This window comes from Parasteatoda tepidariorum, chromosome 7 (assembly GCF_982258835.1).
Source record: "Parasteatoda tepidariorum strain Cologne lab strain chromosome 7, Ptep-v5.0, whole genome shotgun sequence".
NCBI classification, from domain to species: domain Eukaryota; kingdom Metazoa; phylum Arthropoda; class Arachnida; order Araneae; family Theridiidae; genus Parasteatoda; species Parasteatoda tepidariorum.
The window spans coordinates 78,575,467-78,592,126 of record NC_141761.1 but is presented as its reverse complement, the minus strand read 5'-3'; the positions used below and the strand labels follow the sequence as shown (position 1 = coordinate 78,592,126).

General features: G+C 27.8%; 1 protein-coding gene across 1 annotated transcript in view; it reads left to right on the top strand.

Annotated features, from left to right (window-relative positions):
• Positions 1–4,626: 4,626 nt before the first annotated feature.
• The window catches only part of LOC107446704 (homeobox protein MSX-1), a 47,516-nt gene continuing 35,482 nt past the window's right edge, over positions 4,627–16,660 (top strand). Inside the window, exon 1 of the mRNA XM_016061419.4 lies at positions 4,627–5,703. Within this exon, the coding sequence (XP_015916905.2) occupies positions 5,211–5,703 (493 nt within the window). The 5' untranslated portion in view covers positions 4,627–5,210. The remainder of the gene's footprint in view (positions 5,704–16,660) is intronic.

Below are 16,660 nucleotides of genomic sequence, written 5' to 3'. Positions count from 1 at the left end.
AAACATTCGTTCATGTTGCGAAAACTTTAAATTTTGAAGATTTTTGTGGATGAAGGTGCATTAAATAACAGTATTTAACAGTTTCTGGAGTGGGGGAATGTACTAAGTCCATTCGGCAATAAACTATAGAATAGTAAATTTAAAAAAATGAAAACTGTCTTATTGCAGAAAATTATTACACCAAGAGTACAAACGATGCGACACTAACAGTTTAAATCAGTGCTAGTCAACCCTTGTCATTAAGCCTATGCACAAATATTAAAGGCAATGTATAATCCTTATTTCCTACAGTTAACGTGTAGATTTAAAGCTAGTTTTCTCAATTTATAAGACAAAAGAAAAAAAAATATCGTCATCCACTTGATTTAAATATGGCAAATATTGTATTTTTCCAAATGGCAAAAAGAAAAAAAAAATAAATAAATAAAATATCGAATACCAGTATCTGAGCTTAAATGTAAAGGGGTGAGGAGAGAATATGATTTTAAAGGAGGCCGAGAAACGTTTAATTAAAACAATAACTAGAGTAGTTTCTGTAAAAACCTACGGTCATTTTATTAATAATAATTTTTTTTTTTTTTTTTTTTTTTAAATTGCATAAGTGAACATTCTTACATTCGAAAAATAATAGATACAGATTTTATTCAAATATACATATTTTTTTTTTGTATGAATTTCATTACTAATAGTGTATATTATAAGTTATTATTAAGTGTATATCGAATTCAATTGTTATATCGAATAATTACAATGTTCGTTTATTATAAATTAATAGAGTAAAACAATTAGGTAAATAAATCTATGAATTATGTTATACAATTAAATAATTCATCGAAAAAATAATATAATAAATCCTTAGTTAAAGATTGCTTGCAAATGAGATAGAAAAAAGCAACAAAATAATGTAGTAAAAATGTCTCAAACAGTGGATGGTCATTCATCATCAGAATGGACAAAGGTTATTCTACGGGATTTTATTTGTTGCCTATTTGTGGTGACATCACCATCCTTCATATCGTTGCTCGCAGATGCCACGATTCCCCAGGAAAAATACCGGATAGACGCCACTCCACCAGTAAGGATGACGATGTTTTGTAAGATGATTGTAAATTGTCCACTCCCGAACAGACCAACCCTTTACTGGGAAAAAAAATTATATAAGTTGCCGTTTATTGGACTGATCTATACATAACTGAATTGATGGATACTTAACAAAAATGAATTTTGAAATATTTAGATATTTAAATTTGATAGCTAAAATTGTTCATTTGTTTATGGGATCCGCATATTTTTTTTCCTAAATACAATACTAAACAAAAAAAAAATTATTTTTCCAAAAGTAAGATAAATACTTTTTATATTCAGAAAATTCTATTTCTAATTTTAAAACACATTCCGTTTTTTTTTTTTTTTTTTTTTTTTCCTCTTCCTTTTAAATTTACTTACAGTTTTTATGAATGTAAGGTCTTAAGACTATAAAAAATGAGACATTAGTAATAAGGTTTTAAGATTGTTATCAGTCGAACAAATTGGAATTTCGAAAAAAGCTAGAGTTAAGTTCATAAAAAAATTACCATTTGAGCAAGTCAAATTTCAATTCAGCAGTTGTATACCTGTGGCCTGCTGAGCATGGTATTTTTTACAAGTTTGACAATTAATAACTCTCACACTAATTATTGAATGTTAATTATTTTTCCTTCTGTCACTTCCCTTCTTTACTTTTAGATATATTTTCGTAATTTCAAGTTTCAAAGTTTTAAAGTTATTGTGCAGCAAAACAAAGTGTAATAAAATTTAATTGAATATATATATATATATATATATATATATATATATATATATATATATATATATATATATATATATATATATATATATATATATATATATATATATATATATATATATATATATATATATATTCAACTAAATTTTATTACACTTTGTTTATGTTTGATATATGCTTGAAAAGACTGTATGTTTCAGAAAGCTAGGGAGAAAGTTATTGAATTGTTTATTTAAAGTGAAATGAAAATTCATCAATATCATCGATATTTCTTTTAAAACCAAATAAATCGCGTTAAAAACCTGAATATGTTTATAAAGTCAGCAAAGAATAATCTACAATTTGGAAGTTAGGTAAAAAAAAAAATTTGCAAAAAATTTCTTTTAGAAAACGCGGAATTTCTTGCATTTTTAATCAAAAGATTTCCCTTCTGAAAAAGTTACGTTTTAAAGTATATACTCTTATAGATTCTCTTATATATTTATAATAAAAAAAATCATAGCATGTGTTAAAAAAGCTGTTTTTAAATCATAGCTCATTAATAGCCCACTGATAAAGCTTTCAGTTATTTGGGACTGGGGTAGAACTATGCCAATGCCACATTATTTGTTTGGGCATTCAAGAGCATTTAGACATTTGCCACAAAAGATTTACGTTGTTTTCGATGTTGGAGAAAAAGACATAAACTAAACAAACGCAAGATAAATTATCGAGAAATCACAAATTCGTCACAAATTTATTAATGCTGCTTTAACTTGAACTTTTTTTCTTTTTTCAAATCTTTCAGTTAAGACTTTTCAACGTTAATTTGCAAATATTGTCTTCTTATTTACGGTTTTTACTTCGTTCCTAGGCCTATTATCATACCCGCGACAAAGAATGAAGAATATGCAGAAACATTTGTTCTAGAACAAAAAACCTAACGCAGGGAAAACTGAACTAAGAACAAAAGGTAGACTTCAAGGGAGACATTGTAGGAATGATCGTGGAAGAAATAGAACGATTAAAATAAAATAAGAAGTCATCCATTAAGACATATGATTCTTAGGAAATCGGGTCAACCAGTAAAAAGCAGTGTTAGATGATTTTTGCCGAAGAAAATTAAAAGCTATGGTTGAGCTCTTACAATATTTGGGGACGGAAGTGAGTTTCGAATCACAATTTCGCTTAATTTTCCGTGTGCCTTAAGTTGAAAACTATAAGATAACGTTTAAACTAATCTTTATAAGAAATCTCACAGTTTCAAGTGGGTTGGTAATTATCACAAATCTTAAAAATCTTATTGCTTATAAAAATGACTGGGTGTTTATCAAAACGCTTGTTACGTTTACCTATCACAATTTACCAAATTGATCATCTATCAATTGGTCTATATTATCAAAAGATTTTCAACAAATAAATTTTTAAAGAAGTTTTTATAACAGATATCATTTTACGCTTAAATCGGCAGAATATGCTCTGAAAAAAAAATCCAAAATAGAATGCCATTATTTTTTAATGATACAAAATATATTCAACAAATGTAAAACAACAAATGTAAGGGGCGAGAAAATTTTCTTTAAAAATCTGCTAATATATAATATCACATGAGTAGTGGCTACATGCATTTTATTAAATATATAATTGAAAAACGTTGCTGTCTTCAGAGTAATTTTGTTCCAAATAAAATTACAAAGTTTGTTATAAAATAATTAAGAAAATAACAACAATATTAGCTAAAAAATAATATGAAGCGGAATTTTCTAATGTTATAACATTTCAGATATACAACTAACGAAATTTTTTGCTGTAGAATATAATGACAAATTTGATATCGTATGGTTTAAGAAAAAAGGAGTAAAATAAAGCAATAAATTGGAAAATAGCGATAAAGACATATTTGTTCTAGATAAAATTACAATTTTTTTCTACAATAATAATTATAATAAAAGCAGTATTTCATAATAATATTTGATAAATAATTAAACATATAAAATAAAATGACGAATAATTTTCTAATGTTGTAACATTTCAGCTATATAACTAACGAAATTTTTTTCTGCAGAAGACAATGACAAATTTGATATCATATGGTTTCTTTTAAAAAAGTAAAATAAAGTAATAAACTGGAAATAGAGATAAAGATATATTTGTTCTAGATAAAATTACAAATTTTTCCTAAAATAATAATGATCATAATAGCAGTAGTTCATAATAATATTTGATAAATAATTAAGTATAAGAAATAAAATGACGAACAATTTTCTAATGTTATAAAATTTCAGCTATATAACTAACGAAATTTTTTGCTGCTGAGGATAATGACAATTTTGATATCGCATGCTTTTAAGAAAAAGTAAAATAAAGCAATAAACTGGAAAATAGAGTTGAAATAATATTGATCATCCATTTATTCTTCCGTGGTTCACCTAACAACTATTATCACACTCCAATATTTCTTCACAAGAAGAAAAAAAAATGCCATGACGGCTAAAGAAAAAAAAAAAAATCCCTCTCAAAGAAAACAGCGTCAATCAAACAATTTTTATCGTTACAACCAAGAACGCCATCACAGTTATAACCACAACGTAGGGCAAACAAATAAAATAAAAATCATCTCAACCCTCCAATACTTCTTATGGCTACCGATTTTGCTTTATAGGATATAAAGAAAAAAGAAACAACAAATTCCCCTCCAAATAAAGACCACTATTGCCTCTGATCAGAGGGGTGGACGAAAAAATCAAGGAGGCAGGGCCGAGGTTATTGACGCACCCCCCAATCGAGTACCCCATTGGCTCTGACGCCGTCGAATAGCCGTTCTCCACCCGAATCCACGTGCATTTCAAACGGTAAAAGGTACTTTCGCCTGATTTGATCCCTTGAATCCCGAGTAATGCGCAGCAGATTTGAATTACTGCCACAGGGGAAGATACGAGTTCTTTGTTTACACTTCTTTTAAAATAGCAAGATAAACTTACTGTGCTGTATTTTACTTCAGGCAAGTTGTATTTGAGACTTATCAATTCTCATTATACGATAGTTTATTCTGAAGCTTTTGTTTCGGTAAGGTTATCTCGTAGTTTGAAATTAAGTTCGGGAAAATATATCTGTTAATATGTTCTAATAACCAAGAAAAAAAAAATTATCAAGAATATCAATATTGGACAGAAAAGTTCCTTACTGAAATACTCTGCATTTCGCAAACTGAACTTGAAGTTATTTTTTATTTCTGTGCTTAAGAAATTGATCGGCGATTAGATTTAAAACTTGCAAGATGAACATGACACTCACTGCACAGATAGATTGAAAACTTGTAGAAAAGACATGATACACAAATCTATCACGGCTAAGTTGTTTCCTAGAACTTTTATGAACACTGCACTACTTTAAGGTTCTGTAATCTACAATGAATACACATAGAATTATCTTTACCTAAATCAACATGTCCAGTGTTAAAATTGATGACAGTGGTTCAAAGTCTTCCCCTTCTCCTGCATCTCCCGACAGCCGAGAAACAAGTGACCATAATCCACCCTCAACAAAAGTTACATCAATGGGTTTAATTGCTGAAGAAGCGAAGCCTCGGCTGTCTGCTTTCACACCAGTTTCAGCCGGACATCCGATGCCCGGACTTCCTGGACTCACACCTTCTTTAGTTGGACTATCAGAATATCTAAACTCTAGAATGTTACCATTTGCAAAATTTGCAGACTTAGCAGCGAAGAGTTCTGCTGAAAGTTCTAGTCTTCTGGCAAATAGGTCATCGGTCGTGGGGGGTTCTAGTACAGACGGAGCATCCCCTGCAGCGGACACTTTTCCACCGGTGTTCCGTCCTATGTTTTCACCAGGCGGACTTTTTCCAGGTGCAGACACTGCTCTCATTTATAGGGGACTTGGGGAGTTCCCCCTTGCACCTACTGGTCTCCCAGCATTTTGTAAGTACCTTAATAATATCTTTTTTATATGACAAGTTCCGACCCCACACTTGTTCTGTTATGTAACATGCTAGTGCAAGAAATTTTATTCCGTATATTTTATTCTTGAATAGTATCACTTCAAATCATGCACTTCATTAATTTAATTCTAAATTTTGTTCATGAATTCATATTTTCGAGAGATTTAGCACTTCCACGTAGTATCCAAAATGTTCATGTATGTACCTTCTGCTCAACGCAATAACTAGAGAACAATTTTGGTGTTCTTGAGAGCTTGCGCAGAACTTACGTGAACGTGAAGTGCTAAATCTCATTGCTAAGTAAACAAGCGTATGCTGTGTTTTTCTAACTTTCTCTTATTTTAATAATTCATTTAATTTATTTAAAACTTTTAAGGTTATGCGCAAAAGTATATCATATGAGCATGATTTTTATAATAATTTAATCAAATACCATATAAACACATGCTTCAAACTCACTTCATGAGTAAATTCTTGAATGAGATCAGTGATTTTCGCTAAGGAGAATTTTGTAATTTTAAAAATACTCGTAGAGGTTCATAAAATCAAAAACTTAAATTAGAAAATTGTAATTTTTTTAAGTTTAAGTTACCGAGTCTTTAAAATTAAATAAATTATAGTTATTTTATGTCGAAATTCATAAGTGAAATATTGAACTAGAAATAATTATGATTATTTTGTTTAATAAATTATTTAGTGTGGAAAATAAAAATAATTTTAGGTGTATATTTCTTTCACTAATCGCAAAATTACGAAATTGTACTGTTGTTACTATATAAAGTTGATGAGCAAATAGTGGTAAACGTGAGATATAATAAATGAAGAACTAAACTCAATTTACTTTAAAATGTAAGAGTATGTAAATAAATATAAATAAATCTATAATATGTATACTTTTATTTTTTGTATATTTATTTAGGCTTTATTTATTTATTTTTTTGTCTTTAAATAATTGCGTCATCTTCCTAAAAGTGTCAAATCGGAACCATTTTCGATGCAGAAAATTTTTATTTTTCATTCAAATTAAACAAATATATTTTATTTTATATTTCTTCTGAAGATTGTGCTTTGATTGCATATTTAACAGATAGGGATTTAAAATTATTAATGAACTTTAACCAGAATATTTCCATGAGTTAACAATGACTTATAATTTTTATTAATTAAAGCAGCTAGAGTTGTATATTATGGAACAAGCATTTAATTTTATTTATTTATGTACATTATCTCCATTAATCAATTTTTATAGCTTTTAAAATAACTAATAAGCTTTTGATTGCTTTAACAATTCTTTTTATTTATTTATTTATTTTTATCTTTTCAGATAGATTATATATTTTTCTTTTCATATATAACTAGTTTATCTGTTTGCTGATTACTTCTGACTGAAATATTTGTACGCGCATGTTAAAGGAAGTTAAATGATAAGCTAGAAAAGAATATACTTCCATAATCAAAATAGTATTTTCATTATAAAAGTGTATCAAAATAAAATTTCTGGAGAAAATCTCAAGAGATAAACTGTTTAATTCTAGTTTTTCTATTTAATAATTGGGAGCTATTAGTAATTAAGAGTTTAATAACCTTACAATATACAATAAAATTCTGTTGGCTGAAACTATTATGTAAAAAAGAATAAATAGCAATATCAAAACTTCTTTTTTTGATGCAGGAAGAAAAAAAAAATTAAATTTCTTGAAAGTATACACTTTACTATTGTTTGAAAAATTACGAATAACGATTGATACCATAAAATAGAGTAGTTATCAAAATGTATTTCTGATAAATGAGTACTTGCGATGTACCAGCCTACCGTAAAACATTCCTGATCGAACTGCGATAAAAAGTACCGGCACTCAAAGTGCCGATACTTTTTATCTCGCTGGTACTTACTCGATGTCGAATCACCAAACCAGAGCAATTCTACCGATTAACGCTCATTTATACTTAACACAGTCATATTTAAATTACCTTAAAACTATTTATTACAAAAATAAAAGAATAATAAAACTTTTGAAATCTATGCAGTCCAGCAATTTTCTTTAAATCTATGCTGGTTTAGGTATGATAGATTTTACTTAAGTGCAAAATTTTAACACTGATTAATGCACAGTATGATAATGCAATAAAGAACCGAGAATGTAATAGGACTCATGGAAAATAAATTTTCTTATTAAAATATTTAATAAAGCTTGTACAAACGAATATTTTTTTTATATTTTTAAGGAATTGTTTTCATTTAAAAAATTTTTTTAATTATATTTTTACATATAATTCGAATAGCTTATTTGAAGCTACTAAACTAACGATTTTCGACGTACTTTAAACAATATTTAATTTTTAGAAGATAAAAAAAATTAAGACAAATTGCAAAAAATTTATGTTCAATTTACAAATTAAGTGAACTGAAAGAAAAAATATATAACGATGAGTAATAATCGAAGAAAGGAAATTGTGAACACATTATTGCGAAATTTACTTACTTTTTTTCTGGATAGATTTTCATAAATGCCACAGCATTTCAAGTCATGAGTTGCAAAATACTGCATCAAATGATATGTGTCCTTTTGGTCTTCAATTCTAACCGATACATTTTTCTTCAGTATTCATATTTATCAGTCTTTCTTCAGTATTTATGTTAAAGTCACCACTAAGACAGTAATTATGAAGTTAATCACAAAAAGAACAGAAAAATACTTTGAATCCCCCAGAAGAATAGATATCATTAAAACTGCACGCGGGTAAAATAAAAAATAAAAACTCAGCCTTGAAAACAACCTAGCCCAAGAAGTTCCAAAATTATCGTCTGCTTTTTTTAATTTTTTATTTGCTCTTGTGCTGCTTTTTGACTAATGCTTATGCTAGCCTAATTTTTTTATGACTCGTATTACTCTTTTTTTTGTGATTATAGATTGAAGTTAATCTAGTCGTAAAGAGTGCGAACATGAAAAACCAAGAGCAAGACCCATTTTCCCAATGAGTTATAAATTGTATCTCCAGTACTAATTCATTCAGGGGGAGAAAATTTTTGAGAGGGTTAAGGAGTAATTTATTTTTCTGGATTGAGTTTATACTAACAAAGGAACGACAAGTCTGCTTTTGAAACCTGAATATCGAAAGATTTTAGGGCCTGTATACTAATGTAGTTTCAGCATAGATATTAGAAGATTAAAAAATAAATCCTGAAACTTTAGATATTTTTCTATTAATATACCATCATTTTATTAGAAATATTCTATGTGTCAACACAAGTTATCTAAATAAATGTTTTAAAAATTTAAGTTAATCATGTAAAAAATAAATAATTTACGAAGATTACCAAATCAGATGGCTCCATAGCTAAGCTTGACTTTAATCATTCTACTTCCCTTCCCGAATTTATATTGTATTGGCTTGTTGCCACACACCAGTACTTCACAAGAACTTTTTTTTTTTTTTTTAAATCACAAAATAGTTTTTTCTACGTAAGTGGAAATTATTCCCTTAAAATATATGTATCTACTATAACAAAATAACAATACTTTTTATGAAATAAATGTGTTTGCTTACGCTTTTGCCATCAGTTCCTGCGTCCAACATTCATTTCTTTAAATTAAATGTTTATTTTGAGTAAAATTTAGTTGGTAATTGGTATGAAAGATCTCGTATGATTATATTTTCCTAATCATTCTATTAAGATCTATTTATTAGTAAACATAAATAATTTTACTTAGTTATAATTTTTTTAAGAATAATATTTAACATAAAAGGTGAATTTTTATTACAAATTTGGTGAGTTCACAATTTTAATTTAATATTTTCGCTTACCAAACAGACTGATATTTTAAATAAAATTTGTTCATGCATGACATTGTGCTTGAAGCTGATCATTAAGTTAGTAATTTTTTAACGAATCTCTTTAACTAATTTATAATAGTGAGAATATTGTAATTTGCACTAAAAATTATAATTGTGAAATGTTTAATTACTGTAGGTACCGATCCAAACACGTTTATCTTAAAGTGTAGAGCAATATAGTTATATCATAGAAATACGTTATTAAAAAGAAACAAATCATTTATCTTTTCTTTCTTAGTTTTAAACTCTTAATTTAGAATAAACGAGCTTACTGAAAATGCGATACTACGTAGTTCATTTCTGGTTGAGCCTTTAGTTAATTCGTATCTAACTTATTGAAGATAAGAGTCAAAATGGGTCAATTTAGCAAAACTAAGGCAAGAGGTCTTTAAAAGAGAGTCATATTTTTAAAATTCGATTTCTAAGGAACTATTCGACCGATTTCGCTCAAATTTTGTAGGGATAACTAGGGATGCAAATAGTACTATCTATGTCTTTTAAAGAAATGCTTTGTGTTAAAAAAATATTATATATAAATATATACATTTTGTATATGAGTCATTTTTATTAATATGGTGTCATTTAGAAATTGTTAAAGGAAGAAGCAAATTTGCTGTCAAAGAATATTTATTCTTTAAAAAAATTTAAATATGCATAAATACTATACTTTACTATTTGAAGGTATTTCATACAGTTATTATATTTTTATTTAATATTTTCTGACCAGATGAATTTTACCGAAATCTTCATTATTTTTACATACTATGCAAACTTGAAAATTTTCGGATCATATTTTAGTAAAAAATGCCGGAAGTTTGTGAGCATAATTCTTAAAACTACTTTTATCGTAAAATTCATTTAAGAAAATAAAGATAATTTTTGCACTAATACTTATTCAATTAAAGTGCTTCAGTTATTACTGTAAAAATTGCGGTATATCATATTTTTTTTATCCTTAACATGTTTCTGTAAAAATGGATTTTGTGGTAAAAAGAAACAGCACCCTGAGTCGACTGCGGATATTTTTTACAGTAATTTAATCCGGAATTTTATATAACGTAGTAAAAAGAAGAAACAGATTTGATGTCAGAAAATATTTATTCTTTAAAAAAAAATAAACATGTATAATTCTTCTGCTATATTTGAAGGTATTATATTGTGCATTATATGCATGCAGTTATTATATTTTTTTATTTAATATTTTTTGACCAGATGAAAGTTACCGAAATCCCCATTATTTTCACATATTATACAAGCGTAAGAAATCCTGGATCATATTACGGAATAAAATACCGGAACTTTTGGTGCATCATTAATAAAATTTACTTTACCGAATAATCCATTTTTACTATGAAATATTATGCCGTAATTTTTACAATAGTATTTACTTAATAAGAGTACTTCGGTTTTTTTATAGTAATTATTGTTGTGAAAATTGCTGTATATCATATTTTTTTTATCCTTAACATGTTTCTGTAAAAATGGATTTTGTGGTAAAAAGTAACGGCACCCTGAGTGGCGACTGCTGATAGTTTTTACCGAAATTTGATCCGGAATACTTTATAGTGAAGGAAAATTACTTTCTAATATAAATTAAATGTTATAAATTGCATTCTCTCTAAATAATGAGAAGCATTTTACCAATTTTTCATAACTTTTACCTGTATGGATGACAATCATGACATTTTAGAGAGCAAAAATTCATTAAGCTATAAAGATCAATGAAAAGATTTTTAAAAAAATTTAATAAATTTCTGTTTGATTTAGTGTAAAAACCAAATAAGTAAAAGTATCTAATTGGATAAATAAATATTTTCAGACTAATTTTAGTAATAGGCATAACAGAGCTATAAATGAATAACTTAATTAGTTAATTAAAAGCTGCTCTTATATAAACTGAACATCGAATACTCAAAACAGCAGCTTATATTTCCTTTATAAAGAGTCCTTAATGGTAAAACGTTGTCATTAAAAAGGTGCATCAGTGTAGTTTAAAAACACGTATTTAGTTTTTCAAAAATTTGTACTTTAATTAAATTTTTTATAACCCTTTTCAAATGTAAATTCGAGTATTTTACGCAGTTTTAAAATATCATTCAGGAATAGAAGTTTTTGTTCCGAAAAAGAATTCTGAGAAAAAATATTTAGATTTTTAACTTAAGACAGTTATATTTTCAGTCTTCAGTTCACTTTCAATTGGTTTCTTTAAATTGGTATTCTTATTTTATTGCAGAAAATACTTTGATTTGATTCTTTCATCATCATTATTCTTCAATAAAATCGAAAGTGTAATATTTCGCTTTATGTTGTACTAAAATGACAATTATGTTAGTGCAACATATGCATATGAAGTAATGTTATTTTTTACGCGCTATTTTCCAGTGTTATAGGTAGATTCTGAACTCCTTTCTAAATAAATTTTGATAAATCTCATAATCTAAATTTCTTTATTCATTTGGAAAAAAATTTATCTATTATATTTGAAGATTGCTATAAATATTTATTTTGTATTAATTTGTAATAGCTATGGCACTTTTTCAACTGAAATCAATACAAGTTCCTTTTGTACTTAATTCTAAATTAAATTTGAACCCCGGTTTTATACAGTCCATAATTTTAATATCTTTTAACGAGTATCTATTAAAAAAAATGCTAGTAGAATTTTTTTTAAAGTTTCTTTTTAACATTTATTGGTAGTTTAATGCGACTAGAAATAGTTATAAACAAGTTTTAGGCCCTGTATAGAAATTATACGGGGTTAATTCAACTGCCCAACAAATTAAAAATATTTGTCTTTATTGAATGGATGCATCCTAATCAATGATTATTTTTAAAACAAGACTTATATTCTTTTATTGATGACTGAATAATGTTGCCCATATGACAATTTAAGGCTTTGGTTAAAAAATATCTCATGGATTTCATGCTCTCAGGTTCTTTTTAAGAATCCTTGGCCATAATGCTGCAATGATTATAAAATCTCAAAAGTTATTCTTTTATTAAAACTCATGTTATTTTTTAAATTTATAAAATTTTATGTAATGTGTATCTAATTTATTTTGGGTAAAGGTATTAAGTATTTAAAAAGGTAATATTTTTAAATAATAATATTATCAAGTTTGATAGAAAGATAGGTTTTGAATTTTCTGTAAGCTAAAAATTAGAATGAAGAGTTATCAAAATTAATCAATAATATTCTTAAATTTGTTTGAGGCACTTAAAATTACTTTAACTTGATAATTGTATGCAAAGCCAGTTACGAGAATAATAAATTTCTGTCTATTTATTTCTTTTATTCATTGATTTTAAAATTAGATTATAATAATAATATTAAACTCATAGTTGAGGTTGGGGTAGCAAAATCTATCTTTCTATTAAATTTGATTATATTTCTAGTTAAAACTATTATAATACCTTTACATAGAATTTTACAAATTTAAATATAACATGAATTTATTAAGAGAATAACTATTGAGATTTTATAATCAATGCAGCATTGTGGCCCGAGATCATAAAATTCATGGAATTTTTTCATAACTAGAGCCCTAAATTATTAAAAAGTTATGTTATGTAAGGTGCAGCATTATTTGACCATCTGTAACTGAATGAAAAAATTATCATCAAAAATAATCGATGGCTGTGATAGATATTTCCAATACTCACAATTATTTTTATTTTTTGGACTGTTGTACTAAGTCGGTCTGATTTCTATACAGGGCATAAAACTTGTTTTTACCTTCCAAGAAGCTACCAATTAACTTGATACAAAATTTAAAGAAATATTTAAAAAATTACTATAGTAGACATTTATGAAAATATATCATAAAGATTAATTACTATATGAAACAGGACTTCAGATTTGAATTCGAATTAAGTACAAATAAAATTTAATTTCAGTTTAAAAATTGTTATAGATATTAGAAATTATTACAAAAATGGATATTTATGGCAATCTATCAATATAATGTTTTTTCAAATAAAAAACGAGGTGATTGTGAGATTTATAAAATATCTATTTAGAATAAAGTTCAAAATTTACTTATAATCCAAGAAAATTATACTTTAAAAAATAATATACTTCAACACTAATTTATATACATATATTGTTCTAACATATTATATTAGGAGGATATTATATTAGGAATATATTATATTAGGAAGATTAAACAAAATATTACACTTTCGATTTTATTAAAAAAAATAAAGATGTTAAAAGAAAATGAAGATAATGCACACAAAGTAGTTTCTGTAATAAATTACTGACTATAATTTAAATTCAAATCAAGTAAAAAAAATTTAATGAATATTGAACTAAAATGATTGAATATATAAAATAAAAATCACAATCAAATTGTTTTTTCTAAACTCTAGCAGTAAAAGCTAACGTTTTCTTTCTCTTTTTAATAAAAGCGTCTTTTTTTTAATAAATAAAAGCGTAGAAATAGCACATTCATTAAAAACACCAATATAAGAATATATTGTACCATGAAATAAAAAGTTCGCTGCGACGAACTGAATAATAATAAAAAGAATGTAGCTTTTAAAAAGAATAAATCAAAAGTGTAAAACAATGAAGGAAAAAAATGGAATAGGAACAAAAAAAAAGTAGAAAAGAAAATAACAATAATTCATTTTGAAATGTGCGCAAAATTTTATGCAACGCTTCACCTTTTTAATAATGAGTGGAATTTCTCAATTTTCTGATTAGATTTATGGTTAAAGTTATAGCAAAATTAACTTTTAACCACTGAAAACAAATGTTTTTAAGGAATGAAGCACATTTAATTTTAAGCAGAATATTAAAGCAGAATTAAAAGTTATCATACTAAATTTCATTGACAATTATTAACTTCTATCAAATGAGCAATCGAAACGTGCTAGTAACTCGTTGAAAAATTTAAAATATTGTTGGAATCAAACTGACATGGCAACATGGACAATTAACAATTCTTCTAAGTCCTATTTTTGCTTATGACTGATGTTGTATGATCAGTTTTATTCTTTGTCCAAACTACAGTATTAGAAATTTTTTAGCGAGTTGAGACAAAATATCGTGTAAAATAGCTATAACTTTAATACGGCGGCAAGCCGTGTAACCATATTATCATGCAAATCTATCTTTTTTAAACTTAATTACCTGATACTATAATTCACCTTAAACAAAAGCGTGTTTCAATTTTGCCTATTTTTAAAGTTGAGATAAATTTGCACGATAGGTTAAAAATTTACCACATTTTAGCACAAGCACGGTTAGATTTTGCATCTCATTAGGCTTGTGGCTAATTTGCGCGACAGGTTATACTTTGAACTGAATTTGAACGAAAATATCGTTCAGTTTCGCACCTTATTAAGCTTGCGGCAAATTTGCACAATATGTTCAACGTTGAACCGATTTGAACACAAAGACGGTTAGGTTTTGCATTTCATTAAGCTTGTGGCAAATTTGCACGATGGTTTCAACGTTGAGCCGATTTGAACGAAAACGCCGTAAAATTTTACACCTTAAGACAGTGGCAAATTTGCACGATATGATTCAACTTTGAACTGACGGTTAGTTTCGCACGTTGTTAAGTATGTGACAAATTTATATTATACGTTCAACCTTGAACCAATTTGAGCACAAAGACGGTTAGGTTTTACATCTCATTCAGCTTGTGGCAAATTTGCACGATGATTTGAACTGATTTGAACGTAAATAAAGTTCAGTTTTACATCATATTAAGCTTGTGACAAATTTGTATAACAGGTTCAACGTTGAACACATTTGAACAAAAGCACGGTAGAATTTTCATACCTTATTAAGTTTATGGGGAATTTGCCTGAATCAATGTTGAACTGATTTCATAAGAGTATGCCATTCTCGGTTCAAATCAATATTTATTTTCTGAAAATTCTCTATAAACAATAGCTAGTATTTCAAAAATACAATAATAACTTAAAATTGTGAGGAGAAAAATGCGGAATACTTTTGAACAGTGTTTATACGCTTAGTGCTCTAACTGATTAAATTTTTACAAAACATTATTTTCTCTAATGACTAATATACTTAATGTTATCATCCAGTTTTCCAAAGCTGGTAAACTGAAAATAATTTCCCACATTTAAGTAACCTAACTCCAACTAAATTAATTTAAATGATTTGATTCACGTGTGCTTCTTTAATCAAGTACCGTCCACCACTTCCCTCTCCTTTCTCCATTTTCTATCTGACCCCTTTATTTTGTTCTTCCAAATCGCCCCCATAAATCAAACTCCGAAAAGTTATCCGAGTTAACAAATCGCGTATCCAATATAGTCGAGAAGAGATAGTAAAGTTTAAACAAAAACAAACTCGGAAGATGAAAGGGGAAATGGTACCTCCCCCCCTTCACCCTAGACAATGGCTAATTAAAACACTAAGCAGCAAGTTAATCGGGACCGCGTGATGTTGAACAAGGTTGTTACATTATAATTAACCACATTTATTTTCCCGACTTAACTAATGAAGGGGCACTTTGCCCCGTTTCTGCTTCCTAATTGCCCACCCCCACTTACCCTCTATCTCTAATTAACAACGTTTTAATTGTTGCCTAATAGCCCGAAAGGGGGCCGCCCCTATTAAGGCCAAAAGCTTTACTTACGTTTTACCGGGGCGGATTTTCGTGCACCAGCCATTCTTTTGAGGCTGTAGGAGATGAGGAGGAGCGATGAGGTAAAAGTTAAAAGGTAAAACTTGACTGAGGCGGAGAGAGAAGATAAAACGGAAAACCGAGACGAAGCCAGAAGGGGGGGGGGCGAAGGAAATAAGACCATTAAATTTAATTGCGTTCTATGGGCCCCGACCTAGTGGCGTAATTTTCATTTGTTTCTATACGATGTGATTTAAGGTTCGTCTCCCCCTCCGCTTTTCCTGGTTTTCTACCGAGAGGGGCAAATTAAATTTTTGTCTGATAGTTCTAAGTCTAGAATGAAAAGAGAACGACTTTCCTGCTTTGCTTTAATTTAAAGCGTACGCTTTTCCTGTTCCGTGACTTCAGCCTCGGTGGTTTTTACGTCCAATTTTTCGTGTTCAGCGAATTTTTTTCATTAAAATTGGATAGCGGTTTGAGTAAAAAAAAAAA